We start from the raw sequence: 25,137 nt of genomic DNA on the forward strand, positions 1-25,137 counted from the left end.
GCACACCAACAGGGAGTTCATTGTCAATGTCAACGATACCGGATGCCGCGTGAGGCGAGGCGAGGCGAACAGCTATCCATCCATCTATCTATCAGTCATCAAATACGATAGACTATGTGTGCTTAGACGAGTCTATGACCCTCTACGATTACGATGCTCAATCTGTTGAGAAGACACATTGAGACAGCGAGACAGCGAGACAAGTACGCACTCCTTTGTCCGTCCGGTCTTACAGTATCATCCGATCCGACGCCAGCCTCGACTTGCCTGAGTTGCCGTGGCGCGGGGTACGTAGCGTAATCCACCCGAGCTCCCCCTGTTACTGTTCGAGGCCAGTCATTTAGTCATTCCGTAGATAGATAGAGGTAGGTACATGTAGATAGCTCCCAGGACGCCTCGGCTTGCTTGAATCAATGCAGCTGGAACGACATCACCAGGGTAAACAATCTCAACGAGATCTCTAGAGCCCCCTGCATCCATTCGCAGCAGTGCCCGCGAGTAGGAAACTCCCGAGGCGGCTTGACGAGGCGCGGAAGCTTCAACCTTGGCTGTTTGGAGTCCTCCCAGCCACTCATTGTAGCTTCACCTTCACCACACACGCAGTCCTGCGGGGGCGACTCGACTCAGATGGGCCGGTCAGATGTGTGCACCTTATTAACGTGCTTAACTGTGCAAAGACGGACACGTGCCTCAACTGATCCCATGCGTGCCATGCCACTCTCGAGGTACCTCTAGTGTACCGGTAGTACCTTGCTTTAGGCAGACCAGCTGCATCAGCTTGTGAGATCTGCTCCTCCCGAAGCTGTCTCTCGGTATGGACTCAGAGCTCCGGATGACTTGAACGCCCCAGACAATGTAGCAGACTTCTCCAGACCATCCACCACTGACCGGCCCTGCAATTGCACACCTGCTCGGTCAATGTCTTCGCCTTCGACTGTCCATCTGTGTTCTGGCAATTCATTCCAAAGTGCGCTGGGAGTCTGGCTCTCTCGCTGCTCGCTTCTCTCCATGACTCAAAACAAGGGAGCCAGCTTATGGAGCTCCCTTTCCGGCGGCTGCCGTTCCAAGAATAGGTGCTAGCTGGGAGAGCCCAGGAGCGACAGGGGTTCGCTACAGCCTGCAGCCTAGACACTTATTAGGCCTTCAAGCTTCCAAGGCTCGCTAACCACAAGCCGACCTCTTCTCCAAGTCTTTGGTTGCTTGTCTGAATCATTGCATCATCGGTTTTAATGGACAAGCCGGAGATCTTGCTGGCATCTCGCAATGATATGCACAAGTCATTTACTGGGACAACCTTTCAAAGGCTTAACAGTCACTAATCTAACAGTTGACACAGCTGGAAGAAACCATTAGACTTTTAGAAACCTTCCACGAGTTATTGAGAGCGCACTCAAATTGGTTGATTAGCGGCGTGTTTCGGTTCCGAGTAGTACCACGCAACTTGCGCTGCTATCAATACAGACTTCTTTGGGATGACGGCAATTTACAAGATTCAGTTCTCTCTCTCTTCTTCGATCCCTACATGTGACACTTCACCTCTGTGTATACACTATAAAACTAGTTATTCACATTGCCAATTATGTGGCGGTAGGCATCTATGAGTTCAGGAGATGGCCCAGCCTACTAGAACATTGTTTGATGTAATTTCTTGGATCTCTCATATCCAGCATCATTCAAGCGGCCATGGCTAAATTAATACATGGGAATGCAGTAGGTGTGAAGAGGTAAGAGACGTATCATTGGGCGAGAAGATGTCGTCTGTAGACTTGAAGGCTTGGGGTCTTAGATGCCTAGATGCACGAGGCCACTACCACAGTTGGGCGAGCCAGCCCCACCAACAAGCCACACCTCTCAAGGCTGACACCTTCAGCTCCTTGCTCCTTTGACGTTTGATGTTTCTTGTTGAAGATAGCTGCCAAACCACGCTTGACCACATTGCACTGCATATGGTGCATCAAGCTACAATAATTATAAACGAACACCACACTTCTCCCGACCCAAGCCGTGGAAATCGCACCGAAAGCAAGCTGCTTCCAACAAGACCCTCCCCCTCCATCCAGCTTTCATGCAGCACGGGGCTGCCTGCACTCTAGACCCTCGATGGGCGGGCGCTAGAAGCCCAGCTCTGTGCATTCAAGCTTGATATGACGAGCCCTTGAGAAAACATACATCGTGATTGCCCTCGGGCACATTGGGAATACAAGATGGCTTCCCGACCGCGTCGATATCGATCCTCGACTTCGGCTTCGACCCCGCCGACCACCACCAAAGCCACAGAAGTATTGCAGGGCCTCTTCGACCGCGTGGCTTCGGTGCTGCGAACCTCGACGAGTCCAGCATATCCAGACATCAAACTGCTCGTGCAGCTGGGGCGGCAGATACACCAGCATGTCGCGGCCACAAACCCACCGTGTCCCGCCCAGGATGACTTCCGCCATCTCGGCGGCTTTCAGAACATGCTAGACATCTTGCGAGCGTTCTCTGGCTTCTATAATCCGCAGAAGAGGAGTGTAGTGGAAAAGAAGGGCTTCTTCGAGCTCCTGCACATCGTCCTCGCCGTGTTCTCCGCAACATTCCGGCAACATCACGGAAACAGGAGATATTTCAGACATAGGGTCGAAGGCGGCGGCTGGGAAGCTCTGGAACAAATAATTGCGAGCATCGGGCTCGGGGGAAGTGACTCGGATCTTTGGACAAATTGCCAGCTATTTGGAAAGCTTCTTTCCTTTTCGCTTGACGACCAAAGACTTGACGAGCTCTGCCAGTCTGTTGCATCGACATCGGTGCCGCAAGATGGAGACGGCCCCGAAACCGAGAAGCAAGACCTTTCCAAAAGTCAAGACAGTGATCTGGTTACTGTATTTGATGTTTCTTCGGTGGAAGGCGAGCTGCGGAAGATCATTGGAGCAAAGGCCATCCTCCACAACCCTGAGATCGTGCGGACAGTCGTGGGCTTCTGGGAGTCAATACCGAGAGATGCAGACAGTGACTCAAATCTTGCCTCGATCCTCGTTTTGGCCACGCTTTCCAATGTAGCATCCGCCTCCTTCTTCAACTTATGCGGCTTGCATCGGACGGGGATCTTGTCGAGGTTCCTACGTCTCTACTTTACAGAGGACTCGCCCCTGGACAAATACGAAAAGCAAAGAGTCTTGGACCTCTGTAGGTCGTTGATGTACCTTGGTGTAAATCAACTAGCAGACGCCCGCTTCCTCCTTTCAAGTAAGAGCACTATTGCTTCTGAATTCTGCCTGGACATGACGTCCAAATATGATGGGCCTCCCTTTGTGCAGTTTGACCTCTCCCTCCATGGTCACTCCTCCATTGAACTTCCTACGCTGGGGCGGACATTCCCACCCCAGTCCTCTCCAGGCTATACCTTCACTGCCTGGGTTCGAGTTGATAGGTTCGATCCAGATTCACACACTACTCTTTTCGGTGTCTTCGATGCCACTCAAACATGCTTCCTTCTGGCATATCTAGAAAAAGACACGCACAACTTCATTCTTCAAACATCAGTGACTTCTCAGAGACCTAGTGTCCGGTTCAAGTCGGTCACATTCAAGGAGAATAAATGGTACCATATTGCCCTTATTCATCGACGACCAAAGACTATGTCTGCCAGCAAAGCTTCACTATATGTGAATGGAGAATTCATGGAGCAGATACGCTCGCAGTATCCTTCATCACCTCCAATGACAAACGGGAGCACAGACAGTTTTGCATCCTTTACCTCTACCGCAAGTCGACCTCATCCTGTCCAAGCTTTCTTGGGTACACCTCGTGATCTATCAACACAACTTGGATCCGGCTGCATATTTTCAAAGTGGTCTCTTGCTTCGGCACACCTGTTCGAGGACGTTCTCAGTGATGACTTCATCGCAGTCCATTATCGGCTCAGTCCAAGATACCAAGGCAACTTCCAAGACTGTCTTGGTGGCTTCCAGACTTATGAAGCCTCGGCAGCGTTGGGCTTGAGAAACGAGCTGCTTCATCCGGGCAAGGAAGAGGGCTCTGATATCTTGAAAGCCATCAGAGATAAGGCCAGCAGCATCCTTCCAGAACAGAAGGTCTTGATGAGCATATTGCCTACTGCCACATTCCGTACAGATGGCCAATTTCTCGAATCATTCCTCTTCCGATCGCTGTCTAGAAACGCAGCTAGCAATCTCATGCAGTTGACGACTAAGAGTGGCACCGCCGTTGCAATCAATGGTGCATTGCCTTGTGTCAACGATGCTCTGATGAGAGTACAGGGGGTAGCTGTCTTGACCGGAGATCCTGTGTTGACCACACCATTTTACTTCGATGACGATTTGTGGCGTTTGGGCGGCTTCACTCCTGTAGCCATTAAGCTCGTCGAAAGATCCTCCACTGCCGATGAGCTTCTCCGGTCCATGGAGCTGATGTTCCTGTGTATCAATAAGAGCTGGCGAAATAGTGAGGCCATGGAACGTGACAATGGTTATGCCATCCTGGGCATGCTTATTAGGGCCAAGCTTGGATATAGCCTGTCTGGCTCCGAGATGCTCGGATGGCGCCTTGCTATAACAAGTGAAGAGAGGGACAGACTCAGTTTCCAACTACTCAGTCTCATACTGAACTTCATTGGCTATAAGCACGCCGAACCGCTCGAGTCTTTCATCATCAACCCCTTAGCATACCGTATTCTCTTGATTGACTTCGATACATGGCGGAAGGCGGCTCCAATAACCCAGGAGTTGTACTACAAACAATTCGTAACGTTTGCAGTCAATAGTAAACACCATCAGTTCAACAGCCGTAGACTTTTGAGAATGCGTAAGTTCATAAAATCTGATCTGAAAGCAGTAGCTAAAACGGACATTAGGCATCGTAAAGAGGCTCTTAGATGCGTTGAAGGCTGAGACCATATCTGAGGATATTCTACCACATTTCATAGCATCGTTCAAGAGCCTCGTCAAATGCAACTTCAATGCAGAAGTCCATCGTGCTCTAGCACTCTTCATCACCTACGCTCTGCATACGGTTCCTCATTCGCTGCCGCGGACTCCCAAACCATTATCTGCGATTAGTCGTGGAGCGAGCACACCCAACCTTCTGCGAAGGACTACGGTTCCAACGGACAATTCCAGTGCGCCGGTCGGCTCAAAGGCCTTGACAAAGAAGCAAGTTGGCACGCGGATGCTAGATTTGTATACTTCTCTTCTGTGTGAGAAGGGCAGTCTGGTCGACATTCGCAAGTTCGCCAGGACGGTGACAAATAAGGTGACCTACAAAGAACCACCAAGCGAGGTCTTCGCGCTAACCTCCGGCCAGTGGCTACTTTATCTTCTAGCTGACGATGATCCCGAGATCGTCGTATACGGCACCAAGATCCTCGCAAGACTCTTGGTCACTCATGGGTCTAGCTATACGTCCAAGTTCGCCAGCAAAACGGGTGGTTTCTGGATCATGGCTCATAGGTTGAAGCATTGGTGGGACATATCTACCCTGTGGCCGATTTGCTTCAGCATTCTCTTTGGATATGACGTGGCAGAGATCAACTTTGACCGACCCTTTGACTTCTTCAACCTCATAGAGGTATTTGGCAAGTGCCGGGTGGTATATCCGGACGTCTTACCCGTCATTACCTCGATGCTTCAACATGGCCTCCGGGACATTTTGAAGTATCAGGATGATCCCGACTCTCCGGTGGGTGGTGAGACAAGTCCGACCAAGGGCTCGCCAAATACCTCGGAGCCGGTTAATAGACCCCGTGGTCGATCCATGGCATTATCGGAAGCCCTTGAGTCTAGACGTAAGTCAAACTTTCAAGCCCTGGCGTCTATATCTGACTTTTTCTCCAGAAACAAGGCAACGTGATAGGGAGAGCATCACAAACCATGCTGTCGTACTGCAGACTGTCGTCCGGTTTCTCGCCGACTTTTACTCTAGGTCGGTTGGCTTCCAGGATTTCGCTCTCTCTTCTGAATATGTGCGGCTCTTACTATCAGCCTTGTATCCGGTCATTGTCAGCACAGATCCTGTCAATCCTGAGACTGAGCTCAACTCAAAGGACTCGGCTCTGACCTTTGAGGGAGGTGATGTGATAATTCGACCGGTAACGGGGTCGGCTGGTCCAGCACCCATAGTCAGGACATCGACTGTTGCCTCTACAGAAGCCACCGCGACCCAGCCGCAATCTGCACGAGGAACTCAGCTGCGCAGAGCATCATCTTTCATCCTCCTGACCGCCCAGCAGCATATAGCTAGCACGGCGAGGCTGGCGCACGTCATGTCCCCGAAGAAGAAAGTTGCTGCTCAGAAAATCAGCAACGTGGTACTCGACGGCCTTATGGAGCTTGTCGTCAGTGTCTTCACGGACCAAGTACTAGTTCGCAAGGAGTTTCCTGGGTTTAGCCTATTTCTGAAGGTGCCTCCAGGCTTCCAAGAACACCAGGCTTATTTCGAGTCCTACGTCTTGCGAAATACCATATCGCATCTTAGTAGCGCTGTACAACTAAACCAGAAGGTGTTGTGCGAACCAAAGATTCTCACAAACATGGCACGGTTTAACGTACACATCGTTGAAGCCATTTTCGAGGGATGGTTCATGAATGGCGCGGAGTCAATGCTGGATTTTACTGGCATGGTGCTTGAGTATTTGCAACGGCCAGAAATATCATCACTGAAGAGCGTCCGGCTTTGCAGTCAGGCAGTTGCCACCATTAGAGTGTCTTTCCTGAAGCTAGTCCTGCTCCGGCTCTCGGACATGGACGATAGCCAGGTATCTGACCAGGAGGCTTTGTCGGTGCTAGAGAGGCTGTTTTACTGGCAGACCGTGCTCCTGGATTGTCTGACAACAGATGACGACTATATGAAGCTTCTTTGGTATCAACTTTACGCGAAGCTCATTGATTCTCGAGAGTCGATACGGCTCGCTGCCGCCAGCATTTGGCGCATCATGCTGGTGCAGAAGCCACAGGAAACATCCACACTCTTGCGACAATTCGTGACGCCGGACCAGTTGCAGTTGATGAAGGGCTTCAGGAAGCTCACTGAAGTTGACGATGACACCTTCATCGAGTGGGTTGATCAGCATCGGCCATCACTTGATGTGCTCTTCCTAGGAGGCATCTCACGGACGTGGGAAGATTTCGTCAGCGTTGAAAATCAACGGACTATGGACACTGCGAGGTCAAGATTGACGAAGCGCAAAGAGAAGCTAAAGGTCTGGCACACCGAGGGTCTCGAACGCGAGAACGTGCTCCTGCGACATGAGATGGCCAATGGTGCTTGGATGAAGAGCATCTACATCACGGAGCATTTCAAGCATCAGCGCCTTGCGCAGGATCAGCAAGACGACCTCGCTTTCCTCTTGTCGTCGTTCGGCAAGATGGATCGGGAGCTCAAGAGGCCTGGAGCGATCTTTGCCAGCCCCTCAACCTCGATTAAGTGGAAGCTAGACAGGACAGAGGGCCGGAATAGAATGCGTCTGCGATTGCTTCCCGATTATTCAAAATCTTCCGACGAGTATCAGCCGAAGGAAGCGAAGAAAAAGGGACCCGAGGCCATTCCATCAGTTGCTAGCTTACGTCTTGACACGAAAGTCAACTCTTCATCTTCTGGTATTAGTGCCACGCCAATTTCTACAACAACGCCATTCCAGCTTGAAGGGGATAGTAGAAAGGGGTTGGTCGATCTGTCTGCAGAGCCAGGAGCAGTCCCTTCTTCTGCAGATCAGGCAGTATCGCCAGAAGATGATTTCGAGCTTGTCGATGATCCCAATGATCCCGATGGGGATGATGCCTTTGAGGATAAGAATCGGAAAGTCATGAGACGGCTCGAGCATGGCGATACCGTCCAGAGTGTCTACAACGTGTCTCGCATCATTGGATTAGAAGCCTGCGAGGGCATCTTGATTATCGGAAAGGAGGCTCTCTATCTCATGGATAATGTGTTTAGGAGCGCAGACGGCGAGATCATCAATGTATGGCAAGCGCCCCCTGAGGAGAGAGACCCGTATTCCCAGATTATCACGGGCACATCTAAGTCTGTGGACAAACGCCCGAGCCAAAATAGGAGCGAACAAGAGTCTCGGAGCTGGAGATGGCATGACGTGATTAGTATTTCGAAGCGTCGTTTTCTTTTCAGAGACGTGGCCATCGAGATCTTCTTTACTGATGGCAGGAGTTACTTGCTCACAGCACTGAATGTCGCGACCAGAGATGAGGTATACAACAAGTTGCGGACCAAGACTCCTCATACAGATGATCCAAAATCACTACCGAACCCTGAGGATGCGTGGCGCCTGGAGGCCTTGCGGGTGTTTGACGAGGCGCCGCAGACATTCGGATCCAAGTTTGGTAGCATCTTCAACTCCTCGCCTTGGAACCCGACGATGAGAAGATGGCAGAAGGGGGAGCTTTCGAATTTCCACTATCTGATGCTTGTCAACACTATGGCTGGTAGAACTTTTAACGATCTCACACAATATCCTGTCTTCCCGTGGATCTTGGCTGATTATACGAGCGAGGAGCTTGACTTGAATGACCCCAAGACTTTCCGAGATCTCTCCAAGCCAATGGGTGCGCAGACCGTTGCTCGGCAAACAGACTACATGCTGCGATATAGTAGTTTGGCTGAGATAGAGCAAGTCCCGTTCCACTATGGCACTCATTACTCATCTGCAATGGTTGTCTGTTCTTATCTCATCAGACTGCCGCCCTTCGTTCAGTCGTACATTCTCCTTCAAGGCGGTACTTTTGACCACCCTGATAGAATGTTCTACTCCATCGAAGGGGCGTGGAACTCGGCATCTAGAGACAACGGTACCGACGTTCGTGAGCTAATACCTGAGTTCTATTACCTTCCTGACTTCCTTACAAATATCAACGGGTACAATTTCGGTGTACGGCAAGGAAAGGGTGGCAAGATTGACAACGTTGCGCTCCCGCCCTGGGCCAAGGGGGATCCCAAGATCTTCATTGCCAAGCATCGTGAGGCGCTGGAAAGCCCCTACGTCACGCAGAACCTGCAGCATTGGATCGATCTTGTCTTTGGGTACAAACAGCGAGGAGAGGCGGCAGTTGACAACCTGAATGTCTTTCACAATTTGTCGTATCATGGTGCTATCGATCTGGACAATATCACTGATCCTCAAGAACGAGCAATCACAACCGGTATCATCCACAATTTCGGTCAGACTCCCCATCAAGTCTTCTCTAAACCGCACCCCCCACGCGAGCATGCCCATAACCCAATCAAGAGGCTTGATACATCTGTCAACGCTCTGACTAGGATTCCCTACCCTCTTCTAGGTAAGCAGTTTCTCGGTAAGGTGTTGTCAGACAGAGCTAACGAAGACACAGAGAGCCATGAGCGTGTGGCTTCTCTTATCTATGCACCCAAGCTCGATCGTCTCCTTTGCGCCTCCCCGTTCCGTATAAACATACCTCCTATCTATGACAAGTTCCTTGAATGGGGCTATGCAGATAATAGTGTGCGGTTCTTCCACAGTGACAACAGAAAGGTACGCCATAATGATAGACCTGGCCGACGGAGGTCGCTAACGAAAACACAGCCTGCGGGTCTATTCGAGAATCTACATCAGGGGCAAATTTCGTGTGCCATCTTCGCGGACTCCAAGACTCTAATCACTGCTGGTGAGGATTGTGTTGTGTCAGTCTATGCCGTTCAGAACCCTTCCGGCAAAAACGTCGAGCTCCTTCCGAGGCTGTCACTCTTTGGACACAAAACTCCAGTCAACACAATCGCTGTATCCAAAGCCTTCAGCACGTTTGTCACGGTCTCTCAAGATGGAACCACTTTCCTGTGGGATTTGAACAGGCTAGAGTTCATTCGCAAACTACCACTGAACCGCGCTGTTGAATGTGCACGAATCAATGACGTCTCCGGCGAGATCATGCTATGCTCTGGACCGAGCGTGCTGATCTACAGCTTGAACGGCGACCTCATCCTAGAGCAGAACGTCTGTGGGGCAGAAGGCCAGGACGACTTCGTCCAGTCCTGCGCATTCTACGAAGGCTCAGCGAACGAGTGGCTGGAGAACTTCCTAGTCTTCACAGGCCACCGCAGAGGCCGGGTCAACGTCTGGCGGAAGACCGTTGGCAAGAACGGCCGCTGGATCCTAGAGTTCCTCCGTAGGCTGGATCATGTGGACCCCAAATCAGAGACGGGAGCAAATGTAGAAGCTCCAATCACATGCATTACAACCATGCCACAGTTACTATACACCGGCGATGACGATGGGCGAGTTGTAAGTCACATAGTACTATGTGCCCCTGAGGGATCAAAGAGCTAACATTTCCAGTACGAATGGAATCTGATTCAGCGAGAACGATAAAAGGGGTGGAAGTTGGTGAAGTGGATCTGTTCCAGCGTTTGAAGCATGACAACACGACAAGCATGAGAAAACGGCGTATTTGTACTCTTGATTGCGGTATGAAAAGGCAAGGCTAGGTTAGGAACGTGGTTCAAGGCTTGTCCAGGTTGCCCGATAGATGGACCCATAGAATAGGGGCTGGCACATAGCATCTTAAGGCTTTTGGATTCTCAACATTCGCCGAGTATTTCTGCGAGAAGTGGCTCGATCTACGGATCCTTGCTATGCGTGCATTGTGCCTGTCTTCATCAGCCGTGAAATGGCTTGTCTCAATTGCCTGGATAACGCCGCCCTATGTACAGGTTGATACAGCTTTCTGATTGCTTCTCTCCAAGCGCATATACCCGCGTCACTCGTCATCGTACCCCGTTATCGTCTTTCGCGGTCCGGCGGGAACTGCACGCGGGAAGATTAGCTACGATGCCCTTTGAAGATGGCAGTTAAAGCAACAGCAACGCACGCACCTGGATATGTCATCGGGATGGGCGGCGCATCGTAATCTCCAAGCCTCCTCCTCAGGGGAGGAACGGTGAGCAGGGTAATAGGGCCGACAGCTCCAACTGCGACGGACCAGAAGTAGGCAGGTCGTTCCCTCGCAGCCCAGCGGCAGTATCGGATGGGCCCGGCCCAGAATCGAGGGGTTATGGCGGACATTTTGGCCTGTAATGGAGTCAAAGTCAGTGGTGATGATGCAGAACAAACGATGCGTATTGTTCCCCTACCTAACTGTGCGCAAAGTCTGTGAGGTGAGGCTCAACGACCGTGACCGTGACGAACAAGTGGATTGAGCAAGCTGCGGGAGAGCTTGGTGGATTCATGGTTGCGTGAAGTCGAATTGGGAGAGCAGAGATTGGCCAATCGGAACAATATGCCCGGCAATGCAGCAGGTCGGATTAACCCCCCCTGTAGCTTTGACCCCAAAAGCCACGGAGCTGCTAAGCACCAGGACCCCTGTCGGTCTTGGCAAAGGACTACGTATCCCCAAAGCTACCACGGGGCAGCAAAGAGCACAGCGTGGACTTTATGTGAACTGAAAGGCTGAACCACCCTCCAAAGCTCCCACATGCGAAGCAAGGAATTGCTGTCGCGACCTTCACTTTCCTTGGCTTCCCTGCCCAATTGAGTGAGCACGGAGAGGGAGTGTATAAGTTTCTTTTCTTCCAATTAACTGTTCTTTGTTCCCCACAATGAAGTCGTTGCTCTCATTCCTGCTACTGCTGCTTGCAGCTGCTGCCCAGGCCATCAGCGTGGGTGGCCGCCGCATCCTGGCGATCTGGGATGATATAGAGGAGCAGGCCAGCTATTCCAAGTTTGTGAGGGATCTAGAGGGTATGATTTCCTTTGGAAACTGATGTGGCATGGGGACTGGAAGCTGATACATCAACACAGATCGGGGGTTCAAGGTCAGCCATGCGACACCCAAGATGGAGTCTCTGGCTCTGTTCCACCTGGGATCGAGGACGTTTGACCACGTCATTATCTTCCCTACAAAGTCAAAGGGTATGCACACAGAGGAAGGAGATAAATAGGAACCAACTAATCGTTTAATAGGTCTTGGTCCCAACCTGACTGCCAAGGTCCTCCTTGACTTCATCAATGCCAACGGCAACATCCTCCTGGCCCTCAGCTCCAGCCAACCCGCTCCCACCGCCATCAACTCCCTCCTTCTCGAGCTCGATATCCAACTCCCTGCCGACCGAACTGGCCTCGTCGTGGACCACTTCAACTACGATGCCTCGAGCGCTTCGGACCTGCATGATGTGCTCGCTCTGCCTCCTCCGGGCCCACTCCGACCAGGCTTGAAGGACTTCTTCGCCAGCGGCAGCAAGGACCAGCTGCTTGCTTTCCCTCGCGGTGTTGGACATACTCTGGGAAGCGGCGCTCTCCTCACCCCCATCCTCCGTGCCCCGCGCACCGCATACAGCTACGACCCGAAAGAGCAGGCCGAGGTGGTTGATGACCTGTTTGCTGCCGGCGAGCAGCTTGCTCTTGTCTCCGCCTTCCAGGCCCGCAACTCTGCGCGATTCGCCGTTGTTGGCTCGGCAGAGATGCTGCAGGACAAGTGGTTCGATGCAAAGGTCAAGAAGGTTGGTGAGAAGAAGGAGGTTGCCACGTTCAACCGCGAGTTCGCCAAGCGATTGACTGGCTGGGCTTTCCAGGAGATCGGTGTCGTGCAGGTCAGGTGGATTGAGCATCACCTTAACGAGGAGGGCGCTCGTAATATCTCAAACCCCTCTATCTACCGTATCAAGCAGGACGTGGTACGTATTGACCCGGCTTATTGATTTCAAGTGGTTCGCTAACCGAATCTTAGTCCTACTCCATTTCTATCTCTGAATGGCAGTGGGATCACTGGGCGCCGTTCATCGTCCCCGAAGGAGACGATCTCCAGCTCGAATTCAGCATGCTGTCTCCTTTCCACCGTCTCAAGCTGGAGCATGATCCTTCTCGGTCCTCGAGCGAGTTCGCGGTGTATGCCGTCGACTTCACAACGCCCGACCAGCACGGCATCTTCAACTTCATGGTCAACTACAAGCGGCCTTTCTTCACTAACATTGAAGAGAAGCTGACTGTCACCGTCCGCCACATGGCCCACGACGAGTGGGCGCGTTCCTACCTCATCACGGCGGCGTACCCCTGGCTGGGAGGCATCATTGCCACGATCGGTGGCTGGCTCCTCTTTGTTCTGATCTGGCTGTTCAGTGCGCCCAAGAACCAGGCATCGACGATTAAGAAGACGCAATAGATGATGTTGATCTACGAGTAGACATTAAAATTGCAAGGAGGTGGGGAGGGGGAGTGATCTGGGTTATCACTGTGTAAATGTGTCACCATAGGTAACGGCCACAATGGTCAGGGATACAAAAAGTCCTCTAGGCGTCAAATGAATTTCATGTTGAATGCAATTGATGAATGTGATGGCTATCGTGAATTGTCGCTGTATGGCTGAATCTATTGTAAATGCAAGTGGAAGGTCTTCCTCCCGCTGCTTGTGCCATGAACACAGGGAAACGTTGGGGTAAAGGGGATAGAAAACACAAGGAAAGAATGCCCTCAGATTAGCTCTCTTGAGTTCTCAACGACAACAGAAGCGATGGAAGATGCAGCCGCTCGATGGCGGCCCTGTGCATAGCGGCAACAGCAAAGGCACCTCCAGCTTCCGCTGCCTGCAAATTTGGCTTTCTGGACGTTCGTCATCACCGGGCAAAGGTTTGTTTGAGCTGGTAAGGCTCTGAAGGAAACGCAAAACACGACAGCCGCCCTCCTCGGCCTAGACCACTTGGCTGGCTTCCGCTGTCTTCCTCGATGCTGGACGCGCAGCCTGCTCTGATTGAAAACTATATTGTTTGTTGCCGTCATTGGCTGCCATCTCGGCCACAAGCACCCCCGCGGCGTCTTTCGACGCGTTGCGTGGATAAGCCCGCTCACGCGCTTGGGCAATCATTGCGGTCCTCATATGGGAGCTTGTGGACGTGATAGCGTGCATGCCTCTGGTAGGTGCTAAAATGTCATCACTGCGGCTCTTGTGTCCATCGAGTAGATGGAGAAACAGACGAATGGAATAGAGAAAGAGGGGAGAGGATGTGTGTTGCGTGCCTGCTCAGATCTCTGTTCTTCGAACGAGTTCTCATGTCGCGACGGCTTAGACCGGAGGAATAAACCTGAAGGATCGAGAGGTGGGAAAGCTCATCCCGTGATCTTGTCTTCATTGCAAGCTGTGGAGTTGAGGACATGAAAAGAAATGGCGTAATCGGACCCAACGTTTCGTTTTAAGAAGTTTTCCTATCGGCCCAGTAAGAGATTAGTTGTGTACGGGAGCAAAACCGTGATGTCCGAACAATCATGCACTCCACTCATGATGCCAGAGGCCTGCTGCGCTTGGGCTTGCGGCAATGCTTGTAGGGGAGAGCAGACGACAAGGCGCTGGCTGATTAGATATGCTGAGGATTGTGATATGAGTGCGAACAACATATAACAGCCAACTCGTGAGTTGTGCTTGCTTATTGGGGATAGCAAGAATTTAGGGTGCGTGAACTTTGCAGAAATTCTCAGTGTATAGTAGCGTAATTCCTACCTTTGACCGCCGATATACTTAGGCGTTAGACACAAGTCAGATATGAACGGGACGACTGCCCTCAATAGAAACTTAGTATAGAAATGACGGTAAGTCCATGATGGCCGCAACACCTGGCGGGAACGATCGCGAAATGGAACTTGTTCGTATGTCGGGCTGGAGTTACCCATGGACTGCTCCAACTTGGTTGGTGGGGTTTTCTGAGTCGCTACCCACCTATCAAACACAGGTCGCCAAAGCGCACCTAACTCCAGGCCCCCGAGAGCCTCATAAACGCCAATCCTTTGAGACAAACGGATTGTGACCGCGACCTCTCTACCTAGGTAATCTAGGACTGTGCCGTATTCCTAAGTCAGCAAAATGAATGTTTCGTCACTCATAAAATAACATTTCAACAAATATCTCACTTTCTTACATGTATTGATATTGTTGATCCTACTTCATATTTCAGAAATTTTATCACCTAGTGTTATGGCATCCGTCATCGTATCTACATGGCGACGAAGAGAGAGTTTCATATATCTGAGCACAGAGTTCCTCTTTACAAATGAAAATGCATCCGCTAGCTATGAAATCTATGCAAAAATCTTAATAGTTATCCTCTTCTGGGCGCAAAAGTTCGAAGGGCAAGTCGTAGTTTGTTGTAAATGGCGAGTGGTCTCTGCTGCAATCTCCAAGTTCAGGCATGATCATATCCATGAATCCTAACCAAAATTTCGGATCCGCCTTATCCATGTGCATCTCAGTTGTCACTGGCCTGGCAATATCTGGTCCCCAAACACTCCCAAAAGTCTCAAGTTTTCGCTTAGAATCATCTTTCAAAGATTGCGCTTCCAGTTTTGTCCGCACGTCGTTGGTCGTCTCTCTTAGTGTTCCTTCCGCAAATTGCCGAAAGGTCTGGCCACTTCTTCTGAATCTGTCTTCCAAATCTTTCACTACGACATCAAACATAGCCATTAGCTCGCCATCGTCAACAGCAACCTCCCAATCATGCCTCAGTGTATCGTCGTTGTCCTGACAGCAGGTGTGGTGCATTCCAAGCTTCTCAAACACAAGTGCTCGGATGCAATGATATGGCAACCAAGAAGTCCTTCCAAGGTCGACTCCGCTAGCTTCCAGGAGCTCGAGGGCAAGGTGATATGGATGCATCCGACGTAAATAAATGTTCAACGGATAGCACCCACCCTTGCTACACTTGCAAGTACACCCGTCGCTGCTTTTTAGTGGGCACACCAAATTCAGGAGTCGAAGTGTTGTCTCTTGCTCGCTTTCAGCTGCAGATCTTGAAATGCCGTCCATAATTCCGTGGGCTACTGTACCGTTCCCGTATGGCACAGTGAGGCTCCCTCCGTGAGTCAAACCCCAGACACCAAGCCCCAATCCCCGTATTGCAATAATATTTGACTCAAACCAATCCCCGACTGTACCGTCATTGATGTCCCTGAAACCAAGAGAGTATGCAGCATCAGCAGTAGCCGTATCCCAGATACGGCTGTAAACTGAGCGCCAGCCTCTGAACTGATTTCCAAGCATATGTGGTATCACCACGCCCGTTTCCTCGTGGAACTTATAGATTGCTGGAAGTCCTATATCCCATCCATTCTGCATGCGACGATCGATCAGCTGCCGACGTTTCGATACTAATGTACGAAATCTCAGACTGCGCGTCTTAAGATGCTGAAGCAAAACCATCCGAGTTCGTGTTGAACCTGCGAACGGTATTTCATTGGGGATAATAGCATTATATTCAAGCAACAATTCGGCAGATTTGTAGCAGTCGCAGTTTTTACACATCGGGCCGTGCCACCAACGCTCATTGCAACATAAGTCTATGCTGCAATCCAGGGCATACTCTAATGCAGTTTTGCCAGCGCTGTCACGAACCTCAATCAAGTCAGGAGATGCTTCCATCAAAAGTGCCTGTAGGCCTTCCGGCCATCCCACGGCTAGATGCAGGTGCGTCATTCGCATCATGTTTTCGTAGTAGCTGGGGTCCCAGGCATGATCTAAGAGTCTCTCCAGTTCTTGTTTATCCTTTTTCAGTATAGCCGCAGCAAGTGGTTTTGGATCAAGTGCTGGAACGGCATTAGGCCCATTCAAGGAATTTGAGTGATTGCTTACCTTCTCTCATACTCTCAGAAGCACACACAGCAATTCTCATGCTCATTGGCGTTAAATAAGACTCACAAGTGAAAGGTTTGTCGCTTCGTATATATAGCAAATCACATGCCTCAAGCCATCGGGCCTTGAAACCATTGGTGTGACAATGCGCGAAGAGAGACTCAACCGGAGATCTAGACAAAGATCAGTACGTCAAATAGGAATCACCATCATTCACAACAGACCTGCCTGAAGCGCCACTGCCCGTTGGCACATCCCAATCCCGAATGAAGTCTTGCAAATGCGGTAGTAGGGTGTCAAGCATGTCTTCGTCACCTATAGACCCAGGATAATGTTAGTAACACCAGTTTCTCCCTACTGTTCTGAGAGCGAGAATATCAAAGGAGATGGGGCTGGCCTACATGGCAATTTATTGAATCCCAATATTGTTTGCAATATTGTTTGACCACTTTCCATATAATCCGTAACACACGAGATTCGGCTCCGGTACACGTTCTCGAGTCGCGAGAAATATGAGTGAACGACAGCAGGGTAGTGTCTAGTATTGCCATAAACTACATTAGCATTGTATTGATTCAGTACGTAAGTTAATGCAAAAGCAGGATCCTGTAGTTCTTGTATAGTTCGGTGGGCTGTTATTTGTGGTGCAAGGCTCCATGCGCCTGCACCTAAGTTGATCTGCAACGAGATTTCAATGGTCCTAGACACTATTTTTGAAAGGCCGCTCCATGAGATTTTGTAGGTACGCTTGTTCTGGAAGGGCTGTACGCCAAATCGAGGACACCCAAGCACATGGTGGTGACTGCGATGATCCTTATAAAAAGACAGTTGACCCAATCGTGTACTGCGGTAGAAACGTGCATTGCATCGGCATGAGTATATCGTTTGAGCTTTAGGGATGGTGTCCTGGGCTGAATCTTCAGGCTCTTGGCCACTCTGGGGCGCCAATAAAGTACTTGGATCGCCGAGCGCATCTGCTATGGAGCGCAAAGCTGCAGGTTTCGAGCCCAATCGTCGTATGGCGGTGCTACTCTGCAATGAAGTCAGCTCATCTTTACTGCGACCACCCATATAGGGGATCATACATCAAGATCATCCGTAGATAAACCAAGGATTCCTTGCAACAAGTCTTGCAGATCCTTCTTATGATCCGATAGCTCACGCCGGAGTGCTTTATTGATAACCTCCTCGACACTATCCAGCTGAGTGGAGAGGGACAGCTGTGCTGAACTTATATCATCGATAGAGCTGCCCATCTTGGTGATACTTTGCTCTATGGATGGAAGTGACTGTTCGAGCTGTTGTGATTGATTTTGGAGAGCCAGCTGGGTGTATCTGAATCCTGCATCTGCTTGATCATGTATCTTGGACAAATCGGACTCGAAAGATTTCACAATCATCAAGCTAGTCGAAACATCTTTCTGGACAGTCGACGATAAGGAACTGCGATCCAACAGTAAGCTTAGAAAACATAGAAAAGCAGTGATAGTGAAATACACACAGGTTTAAAGTCGTCAGCGCTATGTCCAGCGCCAGATTTGCACCTTCGAGCCTCTTCTCGAGCGTATGAATCTTGCTGCGTTTGAACGGGTAGAATCCCTTCTTCTTTATCCGATCGATAGTTTCTTTCGTCCTCGAGGTTCTTGAGCCCAACCCTGTAGTTAAAGTCGGCGGTGCATCGCTGATTTCTATAAGGAATTCTTCCAAAGGCCTCAGATGGTTCTCGCAATCTGCGATGCAGGCCCGAACATTCTCACCAGGCAGTTGGTGTTCGACATCTTGATCCTGAATTGCGAAATTGATGGTCTCGAACTGTGTACGAAGCCTTCTTGCTCGCTGAGCTATTGCATGTAGGGCGCCATCGCGATCATCGATGGCGTCAAGGTAGGCAATCGTGCCTCTAGCGATTTCAATGCCAAAGGAAACAAAAGCAACGGCGGCCGCCGCGACCTCCATCTCGCGTAAATTGAATGACGGAAAATTGAGTCAGCATGAAATGGCGGATTGTTGGCAACGAGAAGCCGATGACGAGACATTAAATAGGGCTCCTAACTGCGGTACTCAGGTAATAAGACAAGGCTATGGGAGCCCAATTATCGTCGAGCTCACATACTATTCGCCGCCAGCTCTGATATGCACCCTGCATGGCGCTCTTGACCAAGGCAGCACTTGCGGCACTTCGAGGCAATCTTCCGCACACGTCGGCTACCTCCTACTTTGGAAGAGCCAATGATCCATGAAGGAAATTCATGTATAGAAAATGTCAGTAGGAAATGGTGATAGCACTAGCTATCAATACAACAGCCTGTTGTTCGCATGTATGGACTGGCACTGATGAGGTCCTAAGCTTTGTTCTTACTTTCCTAGAGTAGACATTTGGCAATCATGGACTTGTTAGAAACTGTCTCATGTTGAGTAACCTGCAACTTAGACGACAACCAAAACTTCTAGGATCGAGAAAGGTTTAACAATCCAGCCAGTGTCGGATGCCTTGAAGCATGAGGTGGTTGTAAATGTTTGGCTAGGTACAGAATGAGGCGCTTCAGTGGTATTAATGCTAACGCTAATTCGCCAGATTGACATCCAATGCCCCACTTGGAAGTCGACAAGGCTGAAAGCCCGATTTCTTCAATCATTCTGCAAACACACCGGAAACACCACGACACGACACCTCTCCTTAATAGGTCCCGGCTAGCGTCACCACAGTCAAAATGGTCAGTCAAGTGCTCTCTTTCACTTTCTATAGCACAACTAACCCTTCCCTCACAGGCGCGAAACTCTGAGAAAGCGCAGTCGATGCTGTTCCGCTTCCGCGAGGCGCAGGCCGCGGACCTGGGCATCATCGACGCGGGGCGGACGCGGCGGCCCAAGATGATCACGGAGCAGGACTCGATCCCGGCGTGCGAGAAGTGGCGCGGGCAGGTCCTCAAGGAGATCTCGCGCAAGGTCTCCCGCATCCAGGACTCGGCGCTGAGCGACTACCAGATCCGCGACCTCAACGACGAGATCAACAAGCTGATGCGCGAGAAGTACATGTGGGAGGTGCAGATACGGAACCTCGGCGGGCCGAACTACATGCGCGGCGGAGGCAAGATATACGACGAGAGCGGGCGCGAGATACCTGGTGCTGGCAAGGGGTACAAGTATGCTTGATCTGAGGCGGGGAGAGCAGTCTTTGCGATTGCTCGTGAGGAGATGAAGTGCGATGCTAACTTCGAGGTAGATACTTCGGACGAGCAAAAGAATTGCCCGGTGTCAAGGAGCTATTCGAAGCGGCGAAAGCGAAGTCACAAGAAGAGAAGCCGTTAGAGACAAGGGACGATTTGAGGAAACAAGTCGACGCGGCATATTACGGCTACAGCCCAGATGAGGAGACCGAGATACTATTAGAGTACGAGGCAGAGAAGGAGAGAGAAGCATTTGAGCACCTAGCCAAGACGGGACCAAAGGATGTGCCACCGGACTGGGAGCCGTTACCAGGCGACTCGGGAGACGGCAAGATTTGGGTGTTGCCGACTGTGGAGGAGGTCCAAGCGGAGCTCATAGAAAGGAGGAGAAGAAAACTTCTCGACCAAATCTAGCATTGACACGGCACGTATGGCGTTATGGTTGCTGTTCGGAGTCAGGTCAAGGGAGGTTAATTTGTATAAATATGTATATGCACTGGAAAAACATGGAACTCCATCTAGATGATCAGAAAACCCACAGGTTCCGTACTGATCTTCCCCAAATATGTTGCATTGAGCAATAGCCTGGTTCTCCAAAATGTGGCCTCCAAGTGGTATTGTTCCCAAACTCCTTAGTAAACATCTCTTAACAATCTCCCTTCCAATTCTTCTTGATCCAACCAGCCAACAAATCTGTAAAAGGAGCATCATCCCACAGCTTCACGTCTTTATCGCTATAGTCACCTCCACTGAACTTGAGAGCTACAAGAACCCATGGCTGAACGAAGTCGGTAAAGACAAGATCAACTTTCTCCGGGTCACCATCCTCAGGCATCCCAATCTCAGATTGAATGCAGTTCGGCTGTGCATAGAACGAGAGAGGCGAATGGACGGCGTCATCGCCATCGTTGCCAATATCGTCCTTGGTTGTGTAGCCTCCGACAAGATCTGGTTCGTCTTTTGAGTCGTCTCCTAGTGGTCTTTGTTCGCCCTCTTCTACCACACCAAGCAGATCGGGCTCGACTGTTGGATAGACAATTGACTCAGTCCGAGACCATTGCTCGGGCATCATTAGATACCTTGAGTCTAGACCGGTGCCCTCGAAAATCCTGCCGCCGCTGTTCAGCAGCTTGATGACCTTGCTTGCGACCTTGTATGGCACAGCGGGCACATACGCCATCTTGCTCGAGAATGGAGAGATGATGTATGTCGTATCTCTGGTGAAGGCCCCTTTGAAAATGTCAAATCTGATGGCTCCCGTATTGATAATAGCTAGCCTTGGAAGAGCATCCTTGGTCTCATTGACGATGACGCCAGGGAGGACCTCTTTCTCAAGCAAGCTATATATACTGTTGTCGTGGGGGTAGGGGGTCCTAGCCATCCAATAATCCTGGGGTGCACACCCGTACGTGAAGTCCAGATCTAATGCTTTGCGCCCTTCGGTGATCATTTTCGAGACGTTGCGGCCGTGCTCAGTGGGAAATGTCGTCTCATTCAAGCCACTATGGTGATAGAGTCCAAGTAGGTTGTTATCGATGTAGCGTCTGTTGAACTTGATAGCCTGTGTCGTGACATCGTCCTCCTTGTTCTTGTCCTTGTCCTTATCGCTCTTCTTGATGCCATCAACGGACACCCAGCCAATGGTCTCGAAATACCTGCCACTCGCTACGGCGAAAGCTTTGGCGTCGTACAAGGTTGCGTCGCGGACGTGCGCATGTCCGCCTAGGAAGGTAATCGGAGTGAACCAATTCTGTTTTCGGATAGCTGTGAAGATCACCTTGAACTCGTCCATCCGAATGCCGACATGACCAATCACGACAAACAAGTCAGGCTTCTCTCTGATGGCCTCTTGAAACCAGTCTTCCTTGATCGTCTCCTCCACGGGCTGCACCGCACTGTTGTTTGCGTTGCCAGTAAAGTCGAACAAGAACCCGAAGGCCACAACATTCAGCTTCTGGTTCTTTGTTTGGAACTTCCGATATCGCCGAGTCATGGGTGTTCTCTCGCCAGACTTTGGGTCCACATAATCCAAGTTCGACGCAATATAAGTGTCTTTGAAGTTGACGACTGTTCGGTCATGCTCCCGCTCCACGGTGTCTGCCTGGTATAGCTCATGGTTTCCCGTGCAAATGATGTCGACATTCTGCTCTCGGTAGATATCGTAGGTATATTCGCCTTTCGGTGTCGACGCATCGTATAGGCCGTTTCCTTCTACACGGTCGCCAGTGTCCACAAGCAATAGATCGACACCCTTCTCGTCTGCCTGCTTTCGAAGATGGTGGGCGAAGGAGATGTAGTCGCCCCAGTCAGCCGAGTACTGCGACCTGTCAAAACAAATTAGATGATGCTTTCCCGCATGTTCCGTGCTCTGGCAACCTACTCTTGCAGATGTCCGCCGTGCCAGCCGTGGGTATCTGTTGTGTGCAGGAAGTTGATCTGACCCCATTGCAGTTCTCGCATTGGAGCTGCGACTGGGCTCACAGCGCCAGGTTGAGACGCCCTAGCAACCGCGGCCAGGCCGCCACAAACGAGAGCGGCCTTGGACAGCATAGTGTTATCTGAGATATCAGGTCTCTAGTATCCAAGAAAGAAAATTTGTCAATGATGCTGAGAAGTTGTAGAGACAATCAATACGGGCCCAGCGGCTGAGGTGAAGAGACAACCGTTTCCAGCACCTTGATGGTTCCTGAGGAGTGGCGTTGCTCAGGTGAAGAAGCTCTGCCCACAGTAGAGCTACCACGGGCGCTAATGCGGACCCTATGACGCATGCCCCACCTGCCAGGTGCACCTTAGGCACCTGCTGGGCGTGCGGTACCTACACCTACCTACCTTAGGTAGGCAGTCCAAAGGAACTGCTCAATTCGCACTCGAAGGGTTGATGTTGTTTGACGCTTAGGCCCGGAGGATTAGCCAAACTGTGTGGTTGCGGCTATTATGCCGCGCCACTTAGTACGCGCGATGCCTAAGGTGAACAAATTTTGAGGAGGGCAATCAAACAAGTATGATTTCGCTCGAAACCGAATAGTTGCTACAGACACCAAAGATAGATTGCAAACCACGGATTGATCAAGTGAGATGCAAGTATAACCTAGTACTGAGAGTTGCCAGGCCCGCGTACAAGGCGCTAGTGTAGCATATAACGCTGCTGTCTAGGGCCTTCATTTAGAGAGGTCATGCACAATGGTGTAGATGGAGTGTGTAACCACCAACTTATGTGACCTTATTTAACCCTCATCCGGCGTCGCAACCCTAAACGGTAAAGAAGTTCTAGAAAGATATTTTTTCTCGGTTGCAGACATAAAAGATTTCGGCAGTGAAGTTGGGCATCAATAATTGGTCACGTTGAAGCTGGAGCCCGCCGCCTCAGAGTCAACGCAAACTACTAGGCAAAACGTGCTTCGGGGGTGGGACAGCATTATTGTCCTGTACAGTACTTTCCTAGCAGACAGTAGCGCAAGGATGTAACAATTATGTTACTAGCAACCACATTATTGAATTTCAGTGTCAACATTTGTAGCCTGCTCACATGGCGTTGCCCAACTGACAAAAATGCCTTGGGCTGAAACAACGTAGATATGCATTGATGATTTCATGATCAAATGTTAAGCATATGAACCTGTGCTTTTCATGCTCAACGCATATATGCGCATCACGTTTGATGGGGTGCTGTGATAAGTTCATAGAATTGTTCTACATGCGATCCTACCCTGTCTACTCCTATGCGCTTCAGAAGTCTCTTTGCCCACGAGGCTGCTAAACAGGGGAAGAATGAGATTGTGGAGCGCATCGGAATCACGACTGTCTATGAACCAAAGGGTATCCGGCAGCGTGAATATGAGTAATATGAGTCCGCACCTAGATTTTGAATTTTAGCTTCGCTGACTGCTCTTTTCATCTCAAAGTATCGTCCTTGTTCATGGCTTATTTGGACATCCTAGAAATACATGGTCGAAAACGGGGTCAAAGGCTGAACAACCGTCCACCGGTGAAACTCCTCGAGGCTCTAATATTAGAACAAGTCCATCATTGACAGGAGATGCAACCGACAAACCTGCCCATGGCCATGAAACGGAAGTCCTTGGCCACAGGATCTCCTCCCGCATGCATTTCCTCAAGCACGGATCATGACATGGGGATACGATGTACAAATCGAAAAAATATGGACCCCTAGTTCAAGATCTTCGATATTTCACCACGCGGAGACCTTGCTGTGTGACCTTGACTCAATTCGGAAAACAGAGGAAGAAAAGCAAGTGCCCATTATATTCATTGCTCATAGTCTCGGAGGAATCGTCGTCAAGGATGCGCTCAGCATATCACGAATCGACAATCTTGTGTTAGATCCAAATTCTATTCTGTCCAAAACGATAGGCGTAATGTTCCTAGGAACTCCGCATCATGGATCCAAGGCAGCAACTCTTGCAAAACTTGTATTTCAGCTCTCGAAATTGTTTCTTCAGCGTCCAAATACAGATTTATTACGGTCTCTGGAAAACAATTCGGAGGTACTGGATCGAATCTCAAGAAGCTTCGGTCAGGTGCTTGCCAACGGCTGCATCCAAGTGCACTCATTCAGAGAAGAATTAGATACCCAGGGTACCCGCATTGTGGAGCCTGATTCAGCAACAATAGGCTATCTCCGCGAGACTCGAGGATCATTGTACGCCAATCATAGAGATATGGGCAAGTTCTCGTCAATGGAAGATACCAACTTTTTACGCATTATTGGAGTTTTGCGCAAGTGGACGTCCGAGGCCCCCGGTTATCGGGATGTCAAGCTGCTTACACTCTCCACCAACCTCAACCTCCAAAATCATCCTGATGGACTCGTTTTTGACGAGGTTTATCAGATATGTCTAGATTCACTTGACGTACCGATGTCTCGAAGACGCTTCGAGGATGTAGCACCATCTTACAAAGAGACCCACAGTTGGCTGTTTGACACCGAAAAAGTGGCTTTTCGTAACTGGCTCACCGGAGAAATTGATTCCACCGTCTTTTGGATTCAAGGTAAACCCGGTTCGGGAAAGTCGACACTCATGAAGTTTGCGGCTACTCATAACACGACACTTAGCCTTCTCAAAAAGTACGACGCGAAACCCTGGTGGATCATCCCATTTTTCTTTCATGATCGTGGAATGTCCGCTCAGAAATCACTCGATGCACTTATGAAAGAGATTCTTTTTGGCATAATCAGTCAGGACTCCTCCATATTTGTCACATTATTTGATTTCTTCGCAGCTCAATGTTGCGAAACTAATCCCTCAACCAAAGCGATCCGAAATAAGGGTGTTGAGTCTTGGGATATTCGATCGTTACAAGCCGCCTTCTTGAATATTGCAGAGAGAATCCACATTCAGAAAAACATATGTTTGTTCATCGATGCACTCGATGAACACGACGGTGAT

General features: G+C 50.2%; 4 protein-coding genes across 4 annotated transcripts; 3 read left to right on the forward strand and 1 right to left on the reverse strand.

Moving 5' to 3' along the window:
• Positions 1 to 4,796: 4,796 nt before the first annotated feature.
• Positions 4,797 to 10,327, forward strand: UCRPA7_4895 (putative beige beach domain-containing protein; the record flags this gene model as incomplete). Its single annotated transcript, XM_007917446.1, has 5 exons — positions 4,797 to 4,800; positions 4,850 to 5,779; positions 5,829 to 9,493; positions 9,545 to 10,240; positions 10,295 to 10,327. The coding sequence occupies 5 exons, from the start codon at positions 4,797 to 4,799 to the stop codon at positions 10,325 to 10,327; spliced, it is 5,328 nt and encodes a 1,775-aa protein (XP_007915637.1).
• Positions 10,328 to 11,553: 1,226 nt separating this feature from the next.
• On the forward strand, positions 11,554 to 13,112 carry UCRPA7_4896 (putative dolichyl-di-phosphooligosaccharide-protein glycotransferase protein; the record flags this gene model as incomplete). Its single annotated transcript, XM_007917447.1, has 4 exons — positions 11,554 to 11,695; positions 11,756 to 11,866; positions 11,918 to 12,627; positions 12,681 to 13,112. 4 exons carry the CDS (start codon positions 11,554 to 11,556, stop codon positions 13,110 to 13,112), a joined length of 1,395 nt encoding a protein of 464 aa, XP_007915638.1.
• Positions 13,113 to 19,273: 6,161 nt separating this feature from the next.
• On the forward strand, positions 19,274 to 20,143 carry UCRPA7_4897 (putative pre-mrna-splicing factor isy1 protein; the record flags this gene model as incomplete). The annotated part of the gene is made up of 3 exons (XM_007917448.1): positions 19,274 to 19,276; positions 19,332 to 19,705; positions 19,786 to 20,143. 3 exons carry the CDS (start codon positions 19,274 to 19,276, stop codon positions 20,141 to 20,143), a joined length of 735 nt encoding a protein of 244 aa, XP_007915639.1.
• Positions 20,144 to 20,375: 232 nt separating this feature from the next.
• Positions 20,376 to 22,189, reverse strand: UCRPA7_4898 (putative ser thr protein phosphatase family protein; the record flags this gene model as incomplete). Its single annotated transcript, XM_007917449.1, has 2 exons — positions 20,376 to 22,053; positions 22,110 to 22,189. The coding sequence occupies 2 exons, from the start codon at positions 22,187 to 22,189 to the stop codon at positions 20,376 to 20,378; spliced, it is 1,758 nt and encodes a 585-aa protein (XP_007915640.1).
• Positions 22,190 to 25,137: the final 2,948 nt, after the last annotated feature.

The sequence above is a fragment of the Phaeoacremonium minimum genome (assembly GCF_000392275.1).
Source record: "Phaeoacremonium minimum UCRPA7 unplaced genomic scaffold PA7_03_scaffold_371, whole genome shotgun sequence".
NCBI classification, from domain to species: Eukaryota; Fungi; Ascomycota; class Sordariomycetes; order Togniniales; family Togniniaceae; genus Phaeoacremonium; species Phaeoacremonium minimum.